Source organism: Strix aluco, chromosome Z (assembly GCF_031877795.1).
Source record: "Strix aluco isolate bStrAlu1 chromosome Z, bStrAlu1.hap1, whole genome shotgun sequence".
Taxonomy (NCBI): Eukaryota; Metazoa; Chordata; class Aves; order Strigiformes; family Strigidae; genus Strix; species Strix aluco.
In genome coordinates this window covers 70,015,430-70,039,385 of record NC_133971.1, presented here as the reverse complement: position 1 = coordinate 70,039,385, position 23,956 = coordinate 70,015,430, and the positions used below count along the sequence as shown (strand labels likewise).

Sequence of the window (23,956 nt, the reverse complement as noted above, 5' to 3'; positions counted from 1 at the left end):
CTGAAAACATTTCATTATGAGCCTGGTCCTATAAGGGGGTACTGCATGAAAAAAAGTCCCAATTTCAATGGGCCAGCTTGTTTTCTAGCTTTTTTTCTTTTTTTAAAGTGGAGTAAAGATGCAGAAGCTTCTTGTAATTTGCGAGACAAATTTTAATGGCAAAACCACCTGTTGACATAACTGTTCCTTTTAAGGGTGTGTTCCTCCCTTTGTTGTCCCTCCTGAAGGGAAGAGCTTCAAGAGTGTACTTAACTATAATGGAGACTCATCCTAGTGACTTCATTGGGATCTTCAGGTGCAATTCTGTTTCCAGCTAAGCCACTGAGGTCTTACCACTGACATAAAGCAGAATGGGATCCTTGGAGCATGGGCAGAATTTTACTGCCTGTTTATCAGAAAAATTAACTGTTTAAGCAAGAGTTTAATCTGTTTTTTATTTCCTTCTATTGTGAAGTCATAGTATTGTATTTGTGACTGTAAAATAACAGCTGTACTCTGCATGAAAGAGTTATTAAGCACAAATATCTTGATAAGAATCAAATGCGACATAGTATTTGTAAAACACCTTGTGGTATAAATACACCCTTATCTTCAAACATGATCCAGTTTAAAAGCTTGCCTTAGAATCAGAGCCTATATTCTTGAGGATTTTCCAAAGGCAGTCCAAGAGCTGAGGTGTATTAAGTATCCTAAGTCATGGTAAAGTTACATTGTGTTTATTTTGCCCGATTTTTAAAATCTGAAATGCCATCCTGTTTTCAGCTTTGGTTTTTATGACAGATAGTTCTTGTCACATTCATTTGGTGCATGACTACATGTATATTTTTAAAACAATGTAATTTATTGGTACTACGTTACATTTTATTTTTAAACAACCTCCCCCAAAATATATGGGGCCTGATATTCATGTAGTTTATTGTTGCAGCAACCGCATTACTGCTTTCATGCTTGCTGTTTTCCTATTAGTCTAACCTAACTGGCTGATCAAACACCAACCACCTTTCATTAAACTTCTGTTGGAACAAAATTTTGGCTAATAGCAGATAACTTAAAGAAGAAACTTAATGCTGCTCCAGGTTGCATAAGTCTTCATTACTATTAAGAGCAGGCAGGTAGCTGCCTGCATGTCAGCTGCAACTGTTCTGAAACAGCACGGAGACCTATATATGAGCAAATTTATTGCCTTGCCTTGTTTCTGAAAATATTGTAGGATGCAGAATTTTGATTAGCCAGTCTGAACATCCATCTTTACTGTACACAGTTTTACTGCATATACCAAAAGGATCCTGTTTTTTTTTTCTTTCTCTAATGCGTAATCCCTCCTTGACATGTCAGTAAACTGAAGTTACAAGATAATTAGAAACAATGAGATTCATCCCAAACTGATGTCTTTTGCATTTAAAAAATCAAAGTTGCTTTAAAAATAGATCTTGCACGATATTTACACACATACATGTAACTTTCATAAGTGAAACCACCTCGTATTGTGCTATTAAATGCATGTGAATGCTTGTTGTCAAAGTAATAGCAACGACCTAGGAAGTTGTACCGTTTGTGTAACATGCTATTAAATTGCTACTGAGATATGAGGCAATCTGAATAGGTATCTTGGTGGGGCTGAATTTTTTCAGCAAGAATGTTTGTTAGTGATGGTTTATAATTTGCAAAGTGTTACCACACCAGCCAAGCTCTTCTGAAAACGGGTGGAACTAACTGTTGTAGCAAGTGAGCTGCTCTCACTTGAGCCCCAAAGGCTGTCACCCTGCTGCACATTCTGTTACCAGGCTCCAATCACCTCACTGCAGCCAACTCCTCCCTACCATGCCAGGGGCAAAGCTGTGCTCTGCCAGAGCACCAGCTGTTCTCCCTTTCTTTCCTGTGCAGTTTCTTCACAGAAAATAACTTTAGATCCCCATTTTTCCCCCCTCCTTTACAGATTTTGCTATGAACATAGGCAGCATTAGGAGGAAAATGTTACTGTGTAGCAAGTATGGGTCAAGAAAACAAATTATTCCAGCAGTAGTTATGATCGGCTCAAGGGCTACAGTCTGGGGCAACGCCGTATTTTTCACCAGGCACAGGTCTGTACGACACCGCCACACGTACCACACTCCACCTCGGTGCGTTTCTGTGCGAAAGTGCACTTGATTTGGTGCGTGCAACACGGCCCCGCAGCACAGACCCGACTGACGCCCAGCCTGGCGCTGGGCCCTCCAGGGGACTCACCTCACCAGCACCCCGGCCGCCCGCAGGCCAAGCGCCCCTCGCGCCACAGCAACCGGCTGCCTACGCGGGCTCCGCCGCAGCCGGGCGCCACACGAGACACCCACCGGCGCCCACGCGCTGCGCCCGGCCCAGCCCCGCCCCGCGCCCCGCCCAGCGCCCCGCCCACCTCTCGCGACGCGGCTGGCACACCTCGCGATCCTTTCCGCTCCTACCGCTTCATCGCTGGCTCCTTTAAGAACGAAGTCCCGCCGCGCCGCTCTTCTCGCGATACTACCCGGTCCTGTCTCCCGCTGCGCTCTGCTCCCGCGTGCCCCCTCCGCTCCCGGTTCCCCTGTAGTCCGGCTCTGGCCGATCCTCCCGCACCCGAGGGCGAAGGAGCCGCTCGCCCCCGTCCGTGGGCACGACTTCTGCCCGCATCCCGACGGACGGGCGGGGGGGTGGGCGCCGGGCGCCGCCCTGGTGGCGAGGGGCGGCGAGGCTGCCAGGCCGCTGTCGGGGACGGCAGTGGTGCGGGGAGGGGGCGAGCGGCGGTTTCCTTCCCTGGCACGCTGTGAAGTGCCCGCCGTGGGGCTGCTCGGCTCCCCCGGGGCTGCCTCAGCCCCTGCCCTCCTGTGACTTGCCCGGGGGGCGTGCGGCCTCCAGCGAAGGGGTGTGGGCCCTGGACAGGCCCGTGCTCCCCCCCCCCCCGCCCCCCGCCCCCGGGCGGTAGGCCCCCGGAACGGCGGCCTGGCTGGTTTCTGGTCCCCGCCTGCGCCCGGGTGCCTCTGTCCAGGGGCTCTGCTGGGCTTTGCACCGCCAAAAGTTAAAATGTGCGATGATGTGCCAGGTAAGCATCTTCCGTAAACCGTTCCAGAGCGATGTTCAGACATCGCTTATTCAGGTTTGCTCAGGTGGAAAATGAGAGCAGGTGTGGAAGTTACGAGGTGCTTTGGCAGTCCCACACATCCGCCATGGGGAGGAGCGGGACCGTGGGGCCGCAGACCCGTGGGAGCTTGTTGGTACTGCCTTGAACGTGTATCTGTGTTACAGTGCTGCCAGGCCTCGCCTAACAGCAAAGCTGAGGTGTTTGAATGGAAGAGAAGGGTAGTGTATATGTTTTAGAAATATTGAGAAAGCTCTTTAAAGCAGTTCTGTTTATCAGAAGCATACATTTTGAGTTTGTTTCTTGCAACAAGTGGAAACCTGGTTAAGTGAAGTCAAAACATTCTGCTTTGTCATAATCTGTAAGAGGACATTTTGGGGTTTTTTAGCCTCTTGTTTACCACCTTTGTAGTTAAGCCTTACAATGTAAGAAGGGCAGTGCGTTTACTTTGTCCTTGAATTTTACTTTTACAGTCATTTATTGGAGTGTAAAAAGAACTTTTGCACGCTACATTAAGTCGTCAAACCTCAATAGTTAGAAAGTATTCATGATTGTTTTGCTTTTTTTATTTGGTGGAGGGGTAGTTGGAAGGAGCTAGTGTGTGACAGTAGGCCATTATCAGCACAATTTAGCATAGTTAATAATGTAATGGCACATTTTTTTTCTGCTGTAGTAAAGGGGTAAGTACAGGCAGGCTGGTATCTTAAATATCAGCTTTCTTCATTGATGGCACTGTACCCATGCTAGGAAGCCATGGCAGATAATTCATTTTTAAAGACAGCACGCTACATAAGTTACGGTTCTGGTACGGAAACCAAGAAGTTAGTGAATCAGGCTAGTTAAAGTAGCAATTCTTGCTTGTACAACATGATTTTCTGGGGTTTTATAGCAATGGTGTCCTTAATACCATTGCTTTTATTTTCTTTCCCTTTTTCTCATTCTGTTCCTTATTTTCACTAGATTTGGACTTTGGTAATACTGGAACTATTGATCAGTGCAATTTATTCCACTTTGCACCTGGAACTCTAACAAATCATTAAACTCAAGTAAATGCTTAGTTAAAAACGTAGTTTAAAAAGGCACTGTCATCTTAAATCACGGTTTTGAGAGTCTTTAATGTCCCATGTCACTTCAGATGTTACTGTAAAAGAAGGTAATTACGGAAATGCTTTCTTATTTTTAACTTTGTTTTGCATATTTAACAGTGTGCTGTATATAGCTGGTTTCGTTTTTTTCAGTCATGTTTTTGAGAAATTGCTCAAAGACTTAGATGCTACTGGGTGAAGTTCATGTGCACATTTTTTTTTGCATCAATTTGAGCATGTGAGACACAGTACAAATGCCTTAAACTTTAAGAGATTAGATACATATGATTTGTTGAATATACTGTATTTCACCTTTTGCCTCAAAAAGAAACATCTGAGCTTCAAGTCTCTGAGAAGATCAGCGAGAATGACTGAAGGTGTGGAGCAGTTTATGTACAGGTCACAGGGTATAGGGATGAACTTCTGAAGTAAGGATGATGGGGGACATTATGAAAGAAATCTGCAAAATTAGTTGAACGGAGAGGTCATGGTTTATGATCTTGTTAGTATAAGAACTAATGGACCATCAGTTTAGTTTGTGGGATCATAATGGGCTTGAAAGGTATTAGAGAGGAGACCTGCGAAATTTGTAGTCAGAAGACCCTGAATGCAAGAAATCTGCGTGTGTTGAAAGGAGAATGGAGCTACTTGTAAGAGAGACCCACTGGGGTTTGCTAAACAGAAAAACCATGCCTGGCCCAGGAAATCTCTGTAGCTAAAAGAATACTTTAAGATTGAAAAACTTTAGAAGAGGGATATTCCATATGCTTGTGCTGTTTTTATTGTTACTTGGACATCAACTTATGGCCTCTGTATGTTGCAGAATAGTGGGCTACATGGATGTTTTTGTTTTCTTTTAGTGTAAGTATTTTAATTACTTTTTAAGAATGAAGTATAGTTATCATTGATGTAACTAATACATTGTGGAAAAAAATCCTGTGAGCATACACTTCCAGAAGCTCAGGAACTGGTGAGAAGAATCTATCTTCTCCATGAGTTTTTTGCACTGAGACATAAAAATGGAAAGGTGGAGTTTCTTGCCTTCAGGATTTGCTCTTCTCTTTTCCTTACCTCTGAAAAATAACTGGGTTGATGTCCCCACAAAGGTGTACTACCACTGATCGTAGGTGTGAAGCGTGAATACTTGCTGTGATGAAAGATTCTCTCCAACTTTTTTGTTCCCATAAAAATCTTAGGTGCTTCTCACTGTGTCCTGGTTTCAGCTGGGATAAAGCTATTATTTTTTTCTTCTTAGTACTTAATGCTGTGTTTTGGATTCAGTTTGGGATTTGCTATGAGAAGAATGCTAATAGTACGCTGATGTTTTTAGCTGTTGCTAAGAAATCAAGCACTTTTCAGCTTCCCATGTCCTGCTTGTTAGCAGATACACAAGAAGCTGGGAGGGAGCACAGCCAGAGCAATGGACCCAAATCGGCCAGTGGAATATTCCATATCACACAATGTCATGTCAGCAGATGGATGAGGGTTGACTGGGAAGCTCACTCTGGCTTCTGGGGTTGTGGTTTTGGGATTCTCACTTCTCTGGGATCGCTAGCTGGGAATGGGCTGGGCATCAGTCAGGGGGTGGTGAGCAATCGTATTGTGCATTACCTGTTTGTATTTTCTATTATTACTGTTCTTATCATTATTATTTTAATTTTATTTTACTTCAGTTATTAATTTTTTTTTAAACCTACAAGTCTCCTTACCCTTACCCCTCCAACTTCCTCCCCATTCCCCGGAGTGGGGGAGGGTGAGCAAGCAGCTGTGTGGTGTTTGGCTGCCAGCTGGGTTTCAACCATAACACACTGCTACTGATAGTGACTTTCCCAGAAGTATCAGAACTTATTCCAACAAATAGATAAGAAACAATAAAAGTTCTGAAATTAATCTTGTGTCCCTTTCTTGGTTTGGGATGGCTGAGCAGGGAAAAGTTGGAAATTATTTTCACAAACTCAAAAGCACAACACTTCCTCAGTTCAGATTTGGAAACCTTTGTGTGCAATCATTATTCACGAAGTCTTTCTCTTTTTACTATGAAGTGTGAAGGCCTTGGTTTTTGATAGAGGTATTTTGTTGGGTTTTTCATTGTCACATTGGGTTCTGATACACTGCTGCTGTTCTTTTTCTGTTAGCAGCATACATACAATTTGAAAAATCATCTTTGTGCATGAAATGTAAAAATGAAATAGTTGAAAATTAAGCAGTTCGGTCATCTCTGTTGTTAATATTTGATACACTGTAGAGGAACAGATTTTAACCGTTCCAGACTTGACAGCTCTGTAAGCAGTTTACTAATTAGCCACTTTGATGAAGAACGTAGGCAAATGGTACACTACTGTATGTTCTTAGAGTACACATCTGTTGTTTCTAAACATGTTGGTTTTTTATACCTGTTCCAGACTTTGTTATGAGAAAGGTGATGTTTTCCTATGTGATTATAAAACAATTTACTAACACTGCAGTATTAGATTCAGATAGATTAGAAGTGTGTCTAACATAGAAGGCCTTTTTGACCAGGTCATGTGGTCTGTTAAATGGACATGAAACCTGCAGTCCTTGGCATTTCAGTGTTTGCCTCTGTGAAGCCACTGTGTAACAACTTAATGTATCAGAATTTGGCTTTTGTATCGGATTTCTCATATAGACTTTCATGTATTTATAAAATAACAGTGTTTCACCAAAATACAATTTTACGTCTAGCTCAGGATTTGGTTTTAAGCAGTAATCGGTATCCTGATTCTAGTGCTACCTACCATAAAATTTTTATCTTACGTGGTATACATTTTGTCAAATAAATTTATATACAATGTTTTATTAGTGTGACAAAATGAAATACTTTGTACATCTGGCTATTTTATCACTATGTGTGTTTGTTTGTTTGTTTTTTTATAGGTAATTGGCATATTGGTGAGAAATGCCTTGCCCCTTGCCTTGAAAATGGGAAACTTCATGAAGGAACAATATCCTCTATTGAAAAGGACGAGAATGGAAAATTATTTGCTGTTGTATCATTCTTGGAGTTTGAAGAAAGGAAAATACTAATAACTAAACTTTGTAGAGTCAAAGCCAGTAGAGGACCCTGGAAAAGCTTAATATTTGATGATAGTGATCTGGAAAAACCTTATTTTCCTGACCGAAATCTTCCATCTCCTGCAGTTGCTTTTAAATTATCTGACAATGGTGATTTTATCCCGTATACAATTAACAGATACCTGCGTGATTATCAAAGGGAAGGAGCCCAATTTCTGTATGGACACTATGCTAATAAAAGGGGGTGTATTCTTGGAGATGATATGGGCCTTGGAAAGACAATACAGGTATTCTTTTTGATTATTACAGTGAGAGGGTAGATAATTTTTTTGGCAGTGTGTTTTCTGAGAGTTGTAAATCTTTTTAAAAAATAACATATTTAAGAAAAGCCACCTCAGTGGAGCTTAACCTTCCTTTGCTAGTGTGAAGTTGGAGGAGGCAGGACGTGACCATCCAGAACAGCACTTAGATCCAGGAGCCACTGCTGATTTAAAATTCACTCCTGACAGGCCAGGAAACTGGGATGTGGCCCCTTTTAGTGTAAGCATGGGTAATTATGGTAGTTAAAATGTTAGTAATCATTTTGTGCTGAATTTACTTTGAGGATTGCTACCTGTGCATTGTGAAAGTAATTTGCACTGAAGTACGCTAAAAGTACTTACAGTCCTTACCTGACTGTAGCCCTTTAAATGTCTTTTTCCTTTTTTCCTGAAAACAAATAGTTTAAGTGTACTGGAAACAAGAAGGAGCAGACATGTTTACTCCCATCTCTGGAAAAAGTGCTTAGATGTTCCTTGTTATTTTTATCACTCTCTTGGAAGTATAACTTGGGTTGATGGAAGGACAAAGTATAGCTGGATTTTTCAATTATGCTTTGAATCAGTGTGGCCCAAATGATTTATTTATTTTACTAAAATAAGGGTGGTTTTATGTTTGAAAATTCTCTTTAAGCTGTCTGATTTTATGTTAGCAGCTTGAGTCCTATGGTGGCTAGTGTTTGTTCCCCTCTCTTTTCTCCCTCCATGTGTCAAACACAAGCTCATTCCTTCACTGACAAATACTGGCTGTAACGTCTGTTGCCCTTGCATTTAGGAAAATGTTGACAGACACCCTTCAGTGCAAAGTATTGTTCTGTAGCAAGCTTGACAAGGAGAGTGAGTAAACTAAACTGGCAAAATTTCTCTGGATAGAGCATTTAGAGGTGCATCATGGATTTGTGTAGGTGTTGATGATCTGTTAACAAATGTTTATTAAAACTAAACTGCATCCATTTACCTTGTGTTTGACCTAAGCTTGGCCGAGTTTCTTATCCATGGCAGTTTAAGAACTTGCTTGTTATAGAGGTTTGTTTCTACTCAGAACTGCAAATAATGTGATTTCATATAGTAAGAAGCATCTACATAAGATAGTAGTAAACTGAGGGTGGGGGTGGGTGGAATTGAGTTGTCTTGCTTGCATGTCTTGTGTTTTTTGAAACTCATAGCTGATTCTGAAGTGACCTGGTCATGTGTATCACACAGTGACAGTGTGGTATCACACATAGTCCTGTGCGGAATTCACATCTGATGATTATTTTTTTTAATCAGTGTCAAGTTTACAGAAGACAAATAGAGGTTTTGAAGAATACCTTGTGTATTTTTTATAAAACACATTATTTATGTTCTTCGAGTTCAGTATGGGAAAGGCAGTTCAGTGGATATGAAGTAAAATAGGATTTCACTTGTTTAGGAAAGATTAGTATGCATGAAAGAAAAAATATTAGTTAAACTTCATCAGGTAACTGATATAGTCTTATAGAAAACTTGTCTCATGCTTGTCAGTTGGCTGAACATTACTGTTTCTGAGTTATATGATGATTTATGAGGTAAAGACTTTCCTAGAAAACTTTTGCATTTTAATGTTCTTTGTACTTCTGAACTGATTTTTGCATAAATTAGCCTGACTTATGGCATTCTCATTTCAAGCTGAGGTTGAGGTGGAGACAAGTAGAATAATGTTTCTTAATGTGATTTGCAGTAAGTTAGTTTTGTATCAAGGCCTAGGTTGCTTCCTGCTTTATCTGGAAGAGCCAAAGGTTTCTCAGCAGAGTTGGCCTTTTACAGCCTTTGCTATTGTTACAAGTTTGTGATGCATAATTCTTCCAAAAATGGAAGATCTGGAAGACACATGGAGATTTTATGTTCAATTGAATTTTATTCTTATTCTCAAAAGGATTTAAAAAAAATTAAAGTCAAACAACATGCAAACTTGCAGTTCTTCTTAGCCTCAGTTTATATGAGATATGTATAAAAATGTTTGGTTTTCTTCTACCTATCTCTTTTCCACCTTATGCCCCCATATGTGATGGATTTCCTCTCTTCTGCTCATCTCCCTTTACTTGGGTATTTTTCCTGCACTTCTGCACTCCTGGCTGACTCTTTCCCCCCCACATTATTATAGCAAGAAAGCTCTGGAAATTTCATTTTTTGTGGAAATCAACAGCTGACAGCTTTACCTCTGCCATGCTATAAGCAGCTGTGTGGCAGTTGCAAAATGAAGTGGCTGGAGCTGGCTGCCCTGAGTAAAGGGGGTCTGTTGAGTTTTCAAAGGAAGGGCACCTCTCTGATGATGCATCAGGTTCTCACTGGTGCTTAGCCCCATGGATACTGTTTATCCCAAGTGGATTTTACAGATTTGCGTGTTCTAGCCAGATAACTGTGCCTTCTAGCTGTATTGGATTACTGTGGGAGCAGCTTGGAATAACCTATGATGGGATGTTTGTCCTTGCTGTGGTGCATTATAGTAAGTGTCTTCTCATAATCAAAGGGAAATGACCTTGACTGGTTTGAGGCAGTTGAGAGAATATAGCCCAAACACACCAGAAGAAACTGGTTTTGAAGCTAACAACAGGAACTGGCAGGAATGGAACATACAGAAAATTACATATCAGTATAAATCTAACCTCTGGTTTAAACCTCTTCTTCCTTTTGCAGAAATAGTGTTGGGAGTATAGTTAGCAAGTATCTCTTGCTTCTGTCTTCTCATCTAAGGTTCAAGGGTCCTTCTGAAAATGGAGGAGAATTGGAAGGCATGCCTCATCTCTAGTTTTTCCTGGCTCATTCATAGTCTTTTCTATATTTTTGGGACTTTTCTGCTTAGAGGGTGAAAGAGTGAAATAGAGTAATTAACTGCTTTTATCATGAATTCAGAATTGTCCAAGGGAAGGGATTCCTATTTTAAAAACTGAGATTGATTTAAAACAAACAAAAGTCCTAAACAAAAGTCTCAATCCTTCCCCCAAACCACCTTACTAAATCCTATCCAGGATTTTGTCCTAGATGTTTATTTTCAGTGGAACTCACTCAATTTCTGTTTGCATTTTTGTACATAATCAGTGAGAATTGTTTTCTTTCTCAAGGTCATTTCATTTTTGGCTGCAGTTTTGCACAAAAAGGGAACACGTGAGGATATTGAAAATAATATGCCAGAATTTCTACTGAGGACAGTGAAAAAAGAATTGAAGTCTAATCCCAAGAAGGTACAGCTTTTAGTGATACAATCATAAGGATTTTGGTAAAAGGCAATACATGGATTTCTTTGTTTGCTTGCTTTAGGAGTTTATGTGTATTCATTTTTAAAATTCAGCTACTTAGGTAGGTCAGGGTTTCATGGCTGTCCTAGTAGTGTTAGGGAAGCCTTCAGTTTTCCAGACAGTTGTAGTGCATTATCTAGCTGTTATTGTCTAATCTGTTAATACTGTTGGTATGCACTAACCCAAAACATTTGGAAATATCTGGCTGAGATTTCTGGCTAGAGTGCTTTGAAAAGCTCATGTCAGTGAGTAGAAAATTACAGTTTGTGTGATTGTGTTTCTAAAGTACAGAAAGCGTATGTGTCTATATTAACAGGATATTTAAATAAGACAAATGCATATATTTCAAAAATTTATTGCTAATATTTTCTTGAATGACTGTCATAATGTCAGAAGCAAGTCTGATAATCTAGGTAATTGACTACGGTTACAGCAAATAAAGATATATTCAAGTTCTGTGTCAATATGAGAAATCTGAAGATCATTTTAATTTTACCCATTACAGGACCCATTCAATTTCTGTTTTCCATTTCTATTTTTATTTTACTGGAATAATTGGAATATTTGACTGGCAGAATGGTTTTTATGACTATAGCTCTGTGAATAATGGATACGGGTTCCTCGGGAAATACAGGCAGAGAGGAAGAGGCTAAGGGATAGCAATTCATCTGAAAAAAACAGGAATGCTTCTGTCTGGGAATAAGAGAAGAAGAATTTCAATTTGAGGACAGTCAAGTATTGGAACAGGTCACAGAGAGAGGTTGTAGACTGCCTCCATCCTTGCAGGGTTTTGAAGACCTGGGTTGGGAGAGCCCTTAATGACCTGGTCTGAATTCAGTGTTGCCCCGGCTTTGACCAGAAAGTTGGACTAGAAGCTTCCTGAGGTCCCTTCCTACCTTACCAGTTTTATTATTCTATGATATTAAATGAGTTGTATGAGCTGTCTTAAATTTTTAAACCCTTTTCAGATGTCTGTTTTGAAGTCGTATGATGACTAGACTTGTGGATTGTAGGAAACTGATTACCCTCTTCATCTTTTTGTTTTCTCCATCTGTAAAACATTTTATGGTATACAGGTAGAAATGCTGTAACAAAGCAAAGTGTTAGTATTTCACATCTTACTGTAGTTGTTAGAGCATAATTTGAGTAAGTAGCAATACTTTGTTGGGTTTTTTTAGTATTACAGTATTTTTCTTCTGTACTATTTGCATACTCTGAGTAAACAGATTACTTTTGAATTTATATTGACTCTTCAGATATTTTCTATACTATGCTTTGAAGTGACAGAATTAAACAGTTCAAACTGTTCAAAGCAGTAAAACAAATCTCAAGATTTTGACTTACTGAGAAAGTGCTATTGTAGTTCTTGCAGTAATGCTGTAACATGTGCTTGTTTTCAGACTTTCCTCATAGTGGCCCCTCTTTCAGTGCTGTACAACTGGAAGGATGAGTTAGACACATGGGGGTACTTTAAGGTGTCTGTCTTACATGGGAGTAAGAAAGATGATGATTTGAGTCGCATCAAGCAAGGTAAATGTGAAGTTGCCCTTACAACGTATGAGATACTTCGCCTGCATTTGGATGAATTTAACAGGTAATGATTTTAATGTATTTTTCTATACACAGAAATTTAGCTGTCTAATTTTGCATTGTTCTTTGAAAGTACTTATTCTTTCCATGTAATGTATTTAGTGTTAAATCCAATGACTCACTCTGCTGAAGAGAATAATCCCATTTAACTGTCTTGGCGGGGTTGATCCTATACTATGTTTGTAGTGGGATGCTTGGGAGAAGTAAGTGTTTGTCTCGTAAAGCTGGTTTTTGCTGTTAACCCATTCATGAAGTGTTCTTTAAAAGATGCATGAATTGCCTGCCTGAAAACCTGTGGTAGCTGAAAGATATGCAGAAGGTATTTTTATCTTACAGTATAGTGTAAGGAGAAAAAAAATCTGGAATTTTTAGCAAATGTTCAAACGGTATTCTCCTTGTTATTTGCACTTCTCACCAGCTTGATGAAATTCCCGAGTCCTAAAAACTCTTGAGATAGAAGAGGGGGTGTGTGTGTGTGTGTATAGTTTTAAATGCTTGATGGATTTAGCAGAATCAGAGTCTTTCTGACAGCAGATTGTATTAGAAATCCTACTTTATTTGCTCCATAGCTGTCAGCATTTTCAAACTAGAAGTTTTGCCTTTCCTTTGGCTATGCTCAGGAGTACTTAGCTTCTCACCTGATCCTTGTGATCCTCTTTCCTATGTCATCTTGGAAGTAGGGTACAAGTTGTGTAAATAGCTAGTAGTAGCAGCCTGTCCTTAGCAGCTGGTGTTGTCCGTGGATCTGCAGATCTTGTCGTTTTAGGTGTTGGGAAGGGTCCAGGCCCCAGAGAGTGTCCTAGTGGTGTTGACAGCCATCACCAAAACAATCAGATCTCCATCTCTCTCTGTGCTCAGGTCCAAAAAAGAAGTGCAGATAGGAGAAGACTAAAGGAGCTGTGTCAGCAGTACCCTAATTCTTGCTGTTGTGTTTCTGATGAACTCTTCAGGTTTGGTCATTGAATAGGCAGTGGTCAGGAAGTAGGTGCATGTGCAGAGCAGATCTAATGTGTGACTGACTGCTTGCAAATACATTTCACAGAATCACAGAATCATCAAGGTTAGAAAAGACCTTGTAGATTATCCAGTCCAACCATTAACCTAACATTGACAGTTCCCAACTACACCATATCTCTAAGTGCTATGTCAACCTGACTCTTGAACACCTCCAGAGCTGGGGACTCTACCACCTCCCTGGGCAGCCCATTCCAATGCCTAACAACCCGTTCTGTAAAGAAATACTTCCTAATATCGAGTCTAAACCTTCCCTGGTGCAACTTGAGGCCATTACCTCCTGTCCTGTCGCTTGTTACTCGGTTAAAGAGACTCATCCCCAGCTCTCTGCAACCTCCTGTCAGATAGTTGTAGAGGGCAATGAGGTCTCCCCTCAGCCTCCTCTTCTCTAGACTGAACAACCCCAGTTCCCTCAGCTGCTCCTCCTAAGACCTGTGCTCCAGACCCTTCATCAACTTCATTGCCCTTCTCTGGACACGCTCGAGTAATTCAATGTCCTTTTTGTAGTGAGGGGCCCAAAACTGAACACAGTCATCGAGGTGCGGCCTCCCCAGTGCCGAGTACAGGGGTAAGATCACTTCCCTGTCCCTGCTGGCCACGCTATTTCTGATGCAAGCCAGGATGCCATTGGCCTTCTTGGCCACCTGGGCACACTGCTGGCTCATGTTCAGCCGGCTGTCAATCAACACCCCCAGGTCCCTCTCTGACCGGCAGCTCTCCAGCCACTCCTCCCCAAGCCTGTAGCGCTGCTGGGGGTTGTTGTGGCCCAAGTGCAGCACCCGGCATTTGGCCTTATTGAAACTCCTACAGTTGGCCTTAGCCCATCGCTCCAGCCTGTCCAGATCTCTCTGCAGAGCCTCCCTCCCCTCGAGCCGATCAACACTCCCACCCAAGTTGGTGTCATCTGCAAACTTACTGAGGGTGCACTTGATCCCCTCGTCTAGATCATCAATAAAGATGTTAAACAGGAGTGGCCCCAAAACCGAGCCCTGGGGGACACCACTCGTGTCCGGCCGCCAATTGGATTTAACTCCGTTCACCACAACTCTTTGGGCCCGGCCATCCAGCCAGTTTTTTACCCAGTGAAGCGTGTGCCCATCCAAGCCACGAGCAGCCAGTTTTTCCAGGAGAATGCTGTGGGAAACGGTGTCAAAGGTGTTACTAAAGTCAAGGTAGACAACGTCCACAGCCTTTCCCTCATCCAATAACCAGGTCGCCCTGTTGTAGAAGGAGATCAGGTTTGTCAAGCAGGACCTGCCTTTCATAAACCCATGCTGACTGGGCCTGATCACCTGGTTGTCCCACATGTGTTTTATGATGGTCCTCAGGATGAGCTGCTCCATCAGCTTCCCGGGCACAGAAGTCAAGCTGACAGGCCTGTAATTTCCTGGATCATCCTTCCAACCCTTTTTATATATGGGCGTCACACTGGCCAATTTCCAATCTGTCGGGACCTCCCCGGTCAGCCAGGACTGCTGGTAAATGATGGAAAGTGGCTTGACGAGCACCCCAGCCAGCTCCTTCAGCACCCTCGGGTGTATCCCATCCAGTCCCACAGACTTGTATATGTCAATGTGATGCTGTAGGTCACTGACTATCTTCTCCTGGATTGCCGGGGGGTCGTTCTCCCAGTCTCTGGCTTCTGGCTGAGGAGGCTGGATCCCCTCAGTACAGCTAGTCTTGTTATTAAAGACTGAGGCAAAGAAGGCATTAATCACCTCAGCCTTTTCCTCATCACTTGTTACCATGTTTCCTCCCGTGTCTAGCAGGGGATGGAGGCTCTCCCTGTTCTTTCTTTTGCTGCTGACATACTTACAGAAACATTTCTTGTTGTCTTTTCTTCAGTATACAGACTGAGCAAATTGCTTCTGCAGAGCAGGATGGGCCTATGATCTTGGAAGAGACTGTGTGTCTTGCTTAGCTAAAATGATGGAGTGGCCTCAAAAACTGGTCTTAATTAATTATCACTAATAATATATAGGCTCAGTTATGCATGTAAATCAGCGTAATGAGAGATTAAATTGAAGTAGCATGGATGTGTTCATCTATTAAGGCTCCTTTCAGAAACTCCCAATTTTTAGCAGATTTTAGGAATGTAAGGAACTCAGATATGAATGACTGTATTTAGCAGGCATCAAAAATGCCACAAGATCAGCCCTCAGATTGGTGAACTAAATGCAGCCTGCTCAGGAGAGAAGTTTCCTTCTAAACATACCTGTTTCAGCTTTTTGTTGCTTGAAATATCATCATAGTGAATATGATGTTGTTCTGAAATATTCATTCATTCGTATACATAAAGCAATCTCATAGTTAATAAATCTCTTCCTAGGGATTTGATGACTTAAATTACTGTCACAGTATACAGGTAATTCTAACTCCAAGTTTTATGCTTGAACTGGCTGCAAAATGTGCTTTGGTCCCTGCTTCTAGATATGTTCCTCCTAGTCACAGAATCCCAAAATATTAAAACTCCTCTGCCATATTGCTATCATAGATATTAAAGAAGTTGAGTGATGCTTTCATGTAGGAAACCATGCAGATTTAAATGCTTTCAGTCTGCTTCTAGTTACAGTGGAAAATGAAGCATACCCGTGTTAAGCATGTTTCAGTAGTTTAACTTCAGAGATTTATTTATTTTTTTGAAATCTTACTTATGAGTGGAATTAGTGCTGGTGAGATGTGCTGGATTTTTTTTCTCCAGAGATTGAAAGCTGCTTTCTTCACAGAAAACATTTGATACAGTTAACTGTAGTTCATTTATCTGGCTACATAGTTTAGTCATTATTTTCAACTATGACAATTGCATTTACTAAACAATATAAAGAATATAAAGAAACTGAGTAGTATAATACAATGTAAAACAAATCAGGACGTAATAGTGTCTTATAATAATCACAGCTACTTGTGTGGCTGACTTCACTTTTTATGTGTATGTGGGATGATGGGATAAATAGTTTCAGTTAATACAATATTTCTTGTTGATCTGCAGTGTAGAATGGTCTGCTGTGATAGTGGATGAAGCCCATAGAATCAAGAACCCAAAGGCTCAAATAACTCAAACCATGAAGTCATTAAAATGCAGTGTTCGCATAGGTCTTACTGGAACTATTCTTCAAAACAATATGAAGGAACTTTGGTGTGTTATGGACTGGTAAATAATTTTTTTTTTATATTGTTAAACACCTCTATATGTTAACTATGCAGTGGGACTGGGATAGAGTTGGATGATCTGGACCCATCCGTATGAAAAAACTAACAAAATACCACAACTCTCCCCCACAAAAAAACCCCAATGTTTTGTGAGAATGTAAGTGTGTTATTCCAGTACATCTACAGAGGTAAGCTCCTGGTATGAATTTTGCAGTCATTTAATACATTTGAAGCTCCTCCTGTCTGCCTTCTTTGAGGAATTTGGGAAGCAGTTAAAATTATTTTCTTTTTTCCCCCCCACGTTTACCTTTTCCATTTCTCTTTTTTTTTCTTCTTCTGTGTGGAGTACAGTAGATAAAGAATCTTTACACAGCTTTGAAGAATGTTGTGCCTTTGCTCTGTCCAATATGTGCAGGTCATTCTGACATACTTGGAAGATGAAAGTCATAATATTTTGCTGTTTTTCAAAATGCACAAATGTACATATTTGCAAAGCAACAATCTTGTCCAGGAAATCTTCTAATGGAGAAGGAGAGGTTGAACTAAACCTAGATGTAAATCTAAGCGTAGAAGACCTACTGGGGATGCTTTACAGAGGAGGAACAAAGCAAACATACCTTAAATATAAGGATATACAAACTGAATTGAAATGCTAGGAAAGAAATACTTTAACTGCAAGCTTAGGTCCATTAAAACTATGCTGATGTTGTTAATAGATTGTTCTAGTGTGTAGTGCTGCCAATGACTACTAAATTCTTTTTACTGTTGGGTTTCTCAACATTTTATTTAGTCAACTGTAATATCTGCATAACCTGGTTTATTAAAAACAGTAAAAAATGAAAACAGGACTGACTAGCTTCTAATTTAGGCTACTGAACAGTAACAGCCTTGTAGTTTAGAGCTTCTATATACTTGTGACTTCTGTTGGTCAGCTGAGCTTTTGGTTTTTTGGAGATGGGAACCCTTTTTCTAAGGGGAATCTCTTAACATTTGAGAGTCACAGAAAGTAAATGAAAAAAATGGCATATCTGGAAGTAGTATATGTTTCTATTTATATACACAATTTTTATTCATTTCTCTAGTGCTTGTTAATTTAAGATCTCTTGCTGTTAGTCAGAAAAAATTTATGGTATGCTTTTAATCAATGGAAGAGGATAGACTGCCTCAGAGTAAAGAAAATGCTGTTACTCATTCACAGAAACCCCACTCCCTACCCCACTTTGTTTTTTAATAGGGCTGTACCAGGACTTTTGGGTACCAGAGTACATTTCAAGAAGAAATTTTCTGATCCAGTGGAGCATGGCCAGAGGCACACTGCAACTAAAAGAGAGCTAGCAACAGGTCGTAAGGCCATGGTGATGCTAGCAAGAAAAATGTCTGGCTGGTTTCTGAGACGTACCAAAGCGCTCATCAGTGATCAGCTGCCAAAAAAGGAAGACAGAGTAAGAGTGCCTACATATTTCAAATACAGTGCTAATGAATATACCTCTTCTTTTTTGTTTTTTGTTGTGTTTTCTCTCGTTCATCATGCCTGTAGTAGTTCATGGTTTTCTTTTGGACTTAAGAAGAATCCAGAGCCTTGGAAAAAATGCATATGCAGTTGTGTGCTTTGTTCACATAATTACTATGATTGCATGTTGAAATGGAGTTAATCAAGCATGAAAATGCTCAGCTAGACTTCTGACTAGTGATTTACACATCTTTTATGTGCACTTTTGTACTTATCTGTGCAAACCCAATGCAATGTATGTAAATTGAAATTCTGTGTAGGGCTTCTGAATTTGCAGCTTGACACTTTGTGCATGGAACAGTATGCTTTTCATTTTTAACTCCCTCAATTTCAATCACTAAATAAAAGAAAACCCCCAAACGTTAAGCTGATTGTTGTCTGTAATCCTGTTTATCTAATGCTATTTTAAACTTTATATGAAGTGGTAATACTTTATGGCTATAGCTAAGAGTTCTGATACATTCTTATGGAATATATTTGTGCTGTCCTTCTAAGTAGACAAATACATTAGTTTGCAGCTGGTTTTGTTTTCAAAATTTGGTATTTATTCTTTATCCTTAGTGTGTAATAATGTCATCTAAACTGTCTTCTGAAGGAAAGATTAGCACAACTGTCAGTCAATCACTTCTAAATCTAGCAGGTTTTATTCATTCTCTTGTTAATGTGAGTATATGTTCGAGTTACTGCTGTATTATTGTAGCTCAGCATGGTGCTGCTGCTGTGTGGGTGGCCTAGGTTAAGGAATGATCTTGGGATTTCTGTCTCCTGCTGTTAAGACTAAAGATGTCATGGAGATGCCACCCATGGTCTCTAAGAAGGAGGATAAGAGTTTTGGCCATAGCACTGTGTAGATCCTTGCCTTCTCATTGCTTATTCTCATTGCTTATTTGTCCTGCCTGTGGTAGTACTCTACAACAGCTACTGCCTAGAAGGAGGAAATAAAGGGCAAATTAAGTAACTGGCAAAGCAGAGTGGAACCTGTAATTACAATTATGCATTTATTTCTCTCACTTTTCCCTCCCCCTATACCTCCACAGAAGTCATACCGAAAGGTTTATAGAAACCTAACAGGAAGTTCTTGTAGCTTGACATTGATAGTCTTTGTAGAAATGGGGGGTGTGTGTGTGTAAAATAAGTATATGTACATTTTGGATACAATTTCATGCTATTTTGGTGTCAAGATCCACATTTTTTCTTTTGGTGGTAGAATAATTTCCTGTAACTATTTGAGCAAATATATTGTTTTCTGCTTTATTTTCAGTGTTCCATGTTTTATGTTTTTTGATGCAGTGCTCTTTTGCTTTTTATTGTATACTGCACATAATTGTGGTTTTGGGGTTCTCTCTTTGACAGATGGTGTACTGTTCCCTGACCGAGTTCCAGAAAGCGGTGTACCAGGCTGTGCTAGAGACAGAGGATGTAAGCTTAGTATTACAAGCAGGAGAGCCCTGTAACTGCAACAGCGGCCAAAAGAGGAAGAACTGTTGTTACAAAGTGAGAACTTGCACTGTTTGGATTTTAGCACATAGTCTTTCTGGTTTTCTTCAGAGACTCTCTGCCGATGAGTTGCTGATTGAAATGGCTGTGTGGTCGGAGGCCATCTGTTTGGGAAATCCCAACTGGAAACATGGTTGGCTGCATGACAAGCATAATGGAGTTAGGCACTTCGGGCTTACAGCAGAGCTGCTTTGCATGCCCTGAGCAGGTGGCTGTTATTTATGCAGTAAATTCTAGGATGTGTTGTATTAATAAGTGCACCTGTGATATAGTTGATGTTGGCAAGGGTGTTGCATTGGGATGTTCAGTATGTGTCAGGCGTGCTGCTCCCATGTGCCTCAGGCAGTCCATGCAGAAGCTGCAAATGAGAGGCATCCTGGACCCAGCAGGTTGTCTGGGCTTTGCTTGTGTTATAACTGCAGTTGGATTGTCTCTTTCTGTGCTGCTAAACATGTGCTTTGCTTTGCTTCATTGAAGGGAGAACTGCAACATTAGCCATAGAGCACAGGCAGAATTTTTTTCACTGGTATGAGCTTGACAGATTTCTTTATCTTCTCTGGACTTCTTTAACACTCAATTAGTCTAACTTTGTTTTGCCCATATCACTGAGTAGGCTTAGATAAAGCACATCTTTTAAACATTTAGAGGCATATGTCTCATACTTGCTTCTCCCTATTTTCCTTCTAGCCTCTTTTGATTCTTGTGTAGTGGTGGGAGGCTTTTTTCCAAATGATGTAGCTTATTCAGCCTTCTGCATCTTTCTTTAAAAACAATCCACCTATCAGCCTGTTTAATATGCCATGGATACTCGCATTAGTTCTTTGCTGGCTTCTGTTTCTTGTGATGTTTTGTAGTAAAAGTAAAATGCTGTTGAACTTGATTCACAAAGGGCAGTAGGCAGGCCTGCAGACACTTAAGTGCTCTTATGGACTGTCTTATTCCAGAGTTAACTGTGAAATTTAGTAACTTGGGAAGGGAAAGGAAAATGAATATTGGTCGAATCAACCAGCCATAACCAGAAAAACAGCTGATGCTGTTGCTGCTGCTGCATTGTAGAATATTTGAAGTTGTCTGAATTAAGTTACTTGTTTGTTAAACTTTATACATTTTTGCTGTAAAGTACAGTTAGCAGTCATAGGGTAATAAGTCATTCTCACAGCTCTCGTCTGATTTACATTAAATCATTTGTAAAGTTACTGTCTTTTTGCCTACTGAGGAATTCTTGGTTATCTTAGCATGATATCTATTGAGATCCTATTACTATCTGACATGTTTAGCAAACTGACATAGTTGTGAGTTTTTTTTCTTTTTAAGATGTCTTCCATTAATAGGATCACAAAACTGAGGGGGGAAAAAAAACTTTGCTGCATTTTTGTTAGAAATATAGTATGTGTCTCTTTGGAGTCAATTACAGTACTACTAAGAATTACTAATGCGTTAAACCTTGTAAGAATAGCATTTATTTTAGAGTATTTCTTATTTTCAGGAATGTTTGTTTGCATAAACATTCTTTTGTTTTTGTAGGTAAATGCGTATGGTGAAACAATTAAATCACTGCGCTTCAGTTACCTGACAATCCTACAAAAGGTTGCAAATCATGCTGCACTGCTGCAGACAGACAACACTAGCAAGCAGCAGGTTAGTTTCAGAAGTATCTAAAAAATGGACTTGTGGAAAATGGGATGAAAACTCAGACAAAAATTGCTGCTGGCCTCCTTTTAAGTCCTAACAAACTGAAAATAAGATATTTTGCAAAATTCATTTTCCATTCAGCAATTCAGAATGCAGCCCTTATAGATAGAGATGTTACACAACAGTATGTTCATTTCAGTGATGCAAATCTGAAAATAAGGGGTTTAGAAACATTGGAGAGCTTTAGGGGTGAGAGTAATTTTTAGTGATTTCTGATAGTGCCATTTCTGTTTCATTTATGACAAGTGCTTAGTAAGAGGAATATCTTCGTGCCAGTAAACAAATAATAGGCAATTGGGATGTGGGTTTTTCTCTCTAGTACTTTATATTGAGATCTGAGCTTCTTCAAATAATGAGAAACATGTTTTAACAGAAAATGATCGGTGAGAGAACAGTGTCAGTTTATCTTGTTACTGTGGCAAATAACCTATAAAACTCACAAACGTCAATTTTTAAAAATGATTGTATGTGATCCTTAAGATCCAAGAATGAGCGAAAGGATTTAGGGATGTTACCACTTCCTCTCAGAAGCCACAAAGGAATGGAAATGAGAGAATCCTAGCAAATTTTGGCAAGTTTGTTCCATTAAAGCAGTTTTGCTTTCTAGGAAATGTTACTGTTAGTGTCCAGAGCCTTATATGTAGTATGTACCCAAATGTTTTTAGTGTTGGCTTGTATATTGTTTATGTAGTTTTTGTTGGAATCACATTTGCAAGTTGAAATAGCCACTGAAATAACAATATATAAGTGTTTTGGGACTCACTGTCTTTTATGGCATACATAATTACTAACCTCCAAAATCTACTAAGAAACATGTTTTGTACTATTTCTCACCCTTAGTGTTAAAGTCCATCACGTGTTATTCTTAGGTGAGAGATGAGATCTTCTGTGTTACTTTGGAAAAGCAGACTTAAAGTATGTGGTCATGTTCAAGTTCAGAATTACCAAAATTGTAGCAGTGGAGCTTTATGTGGCTTTTGAACATGCTTTTAAGTGCATTTCATGTATTGTTTTTGTCATATTGGTGGGACATTGTGTAATATCCATATTGGCTTATCATGCCAGGGGGTCAAGCAAAGTGCTGGCACACAGCTGTTGGGTAATGCAAACCTCAAGCTGACCGAGTTCTTGAGACTGACAATTCTGGCCAGTCCTATTGCAGTCTTTGTACAGGAGAAGACATTTTGGACATCTCTTACTCTAGTGACTAGAATCCACGGTTTCAGGTTAAGATCCTCTTTCTTTTTTAAATGAAGCAAGGAGATGTTTTATCCAACACTTCTGTAGTGAACTGAATAAAAACACATAACTCTCTCTGCTTGAGTTACTTCGGCAGATCGCTTGTTTCAACGTGTTTACCTCCTTGTATTGCTTACTGGTATCCCAATGTAGCTCTGATTTTTAACTCCTATTCAAACTTTCTGCTTTTCTTCCAGGAAGCACATATCAAACGGGTGTGCAGCCAGGTATTTTCCAGTTTTCCAGATTTTGTGCAGTTAAGCAAAGATGCAGCCTTTGAAACCATTTCAGATCCGAAGTACAGTGGAAAAATGAAGGTAAACCTGTTCTTTAGAAGAAAAATCAGTATTGGTAATAGTAACACATCTGCTGCTGTAGTATATAGATGTAAGAAAACGTACATGTGGTAGTTCTGGGGTTTTTTATCATTCTGTTTATGGTGGTGGTACCCCAGCAGGTATCTCCTGTCATGGATCAGGGTGCCTCTGGGAAAAGACTGGATAAGAGTGATCTGTGATGCTAAGATATCGTAAGATGTCAGCTTCACATATTTAGTAATGGCCAGGGAAACGACCCTTACAGTCAAGGGGACTGAGATCATAATATGACAGATAATTCCATGAAACTATCGACTTGGAGGCAGTTGGAAATATTTGGGAAAGTAAAAGACAGCAAAACAAAATCATTATGGACTTGATTTGTGCACACCTTCAATATTGTGGGTAGTTTCAGTCCCTCCTCTCAAAAAGCATGTTAGACCTTGAAAAGGCCACAAAGACAGAAGCAGCCAGGTAGGTGGGGACTCTCCAGCATGAAAAAAATGTCTTAGGGTGAACATGAGAGGGACCTACACAATTATGAGTACCATGGAACTGGTGAAGATGTACTGAGTGCTTACTGTCTTTTCTAACCCTTTGGATACCAAATGAAGCTAAGAGGAGCCATGCTAAAGATGAACAAAATAAACATGTTAAATTAAACCTGTAAAACTCCTTACCTCAGACTGTGACTTTGTCTGGTTTCAGAGCAGAACAGGATGAATAACTGGAAAAGATGTTAGGTTTCAGAGTGTTCCTGAGCTTGAGGGTGACTGGGGGGTGAGAAGCTATGCAGAATGGAGTGTACTGTATTTTTCTGTCTATAAACCTGGATATTCACAGTTGCTGCTTAGAACTGATGGGGAAGCAGTGGCAGGGCCATGTTTTTGTAACAGTAATTGTTGTTACCACTTTATTGATTTGTTATGCAGGCAACATCTTTCTTTGAGAGGCCTGCATATTATCTTTGTTATATACACTTAATTATCTCATGAAAGTCAGCTTTATTGTTAACTACCAGTAAATATTTAATACATACCTGTAAAAACTAAGTCCATGATCTTCAGTGGTGCTTATGAAGCTCTTTTATCGGTTGAAACAAATTTTCCTTTCTCTAGAAATTTATCTCTTGGGGCTATTGCATACTTCACTCCAGCACTTCCTTACAAC

At 40.1% G+C, this 23,956-nt stretch overlaps 1 protein-coding gene across 7 annotated transcripts in view; it reads left to right on the top strand.

Moving 5' to 3' along the window:
* Positions 1-2,576: 2,576 nt before the first annotated feature.
* Positions 2,577-23,956, top strand: part of ERCC6L2 (ERCC excision repair 6 like 2) — a 61,093-nt gene continuing 39,713 nt past the window's right edge. For 2 of the 7 annotated variants that reach the window (XM_074812714.1, XM_074812715.1), the window contains exons 1-9: positions 2,580-3,052; positions 7,069-7,493; positions 10,604-10,723; positions 12,178-12,371; positions 16,371-16,532; positions 17,766-17,973; positions 19,395-19,535; positions 21,063-21,176; positions 22,667-22,786. In XM_074812714.1, the coding sequence (XP_074668815.1) occupies positions 3,034-3,052; positions 7,069-7,493; positions 10,604-10,723; positions 12,178-12,371; positions 16,371-16,532; positions 17,766-17,973; positions 19,395-19,535; positions 21,063-21,176; positions 22,667-22,786 (1,503 nt within the window). In that variant the 5' untranslated portion in view covers positions 2,580-3,033. Of the gene's footprint in view, positions 3,053-7,068; positions 7,494-10,603; positions 10,724-12,177; positions 12,372-16,370; positions 16,533-17,765; positions 17,974-19,394; positions 19,536-21,062; positions 21,177-22,666; positions 22,787-23,956 lie in introns of those variants that run through there. The other 5 variants (XR_012621662.1, XM_074812712.1, XM_074812708.1 and 2 more) reach the window with 5 other exon arrangements.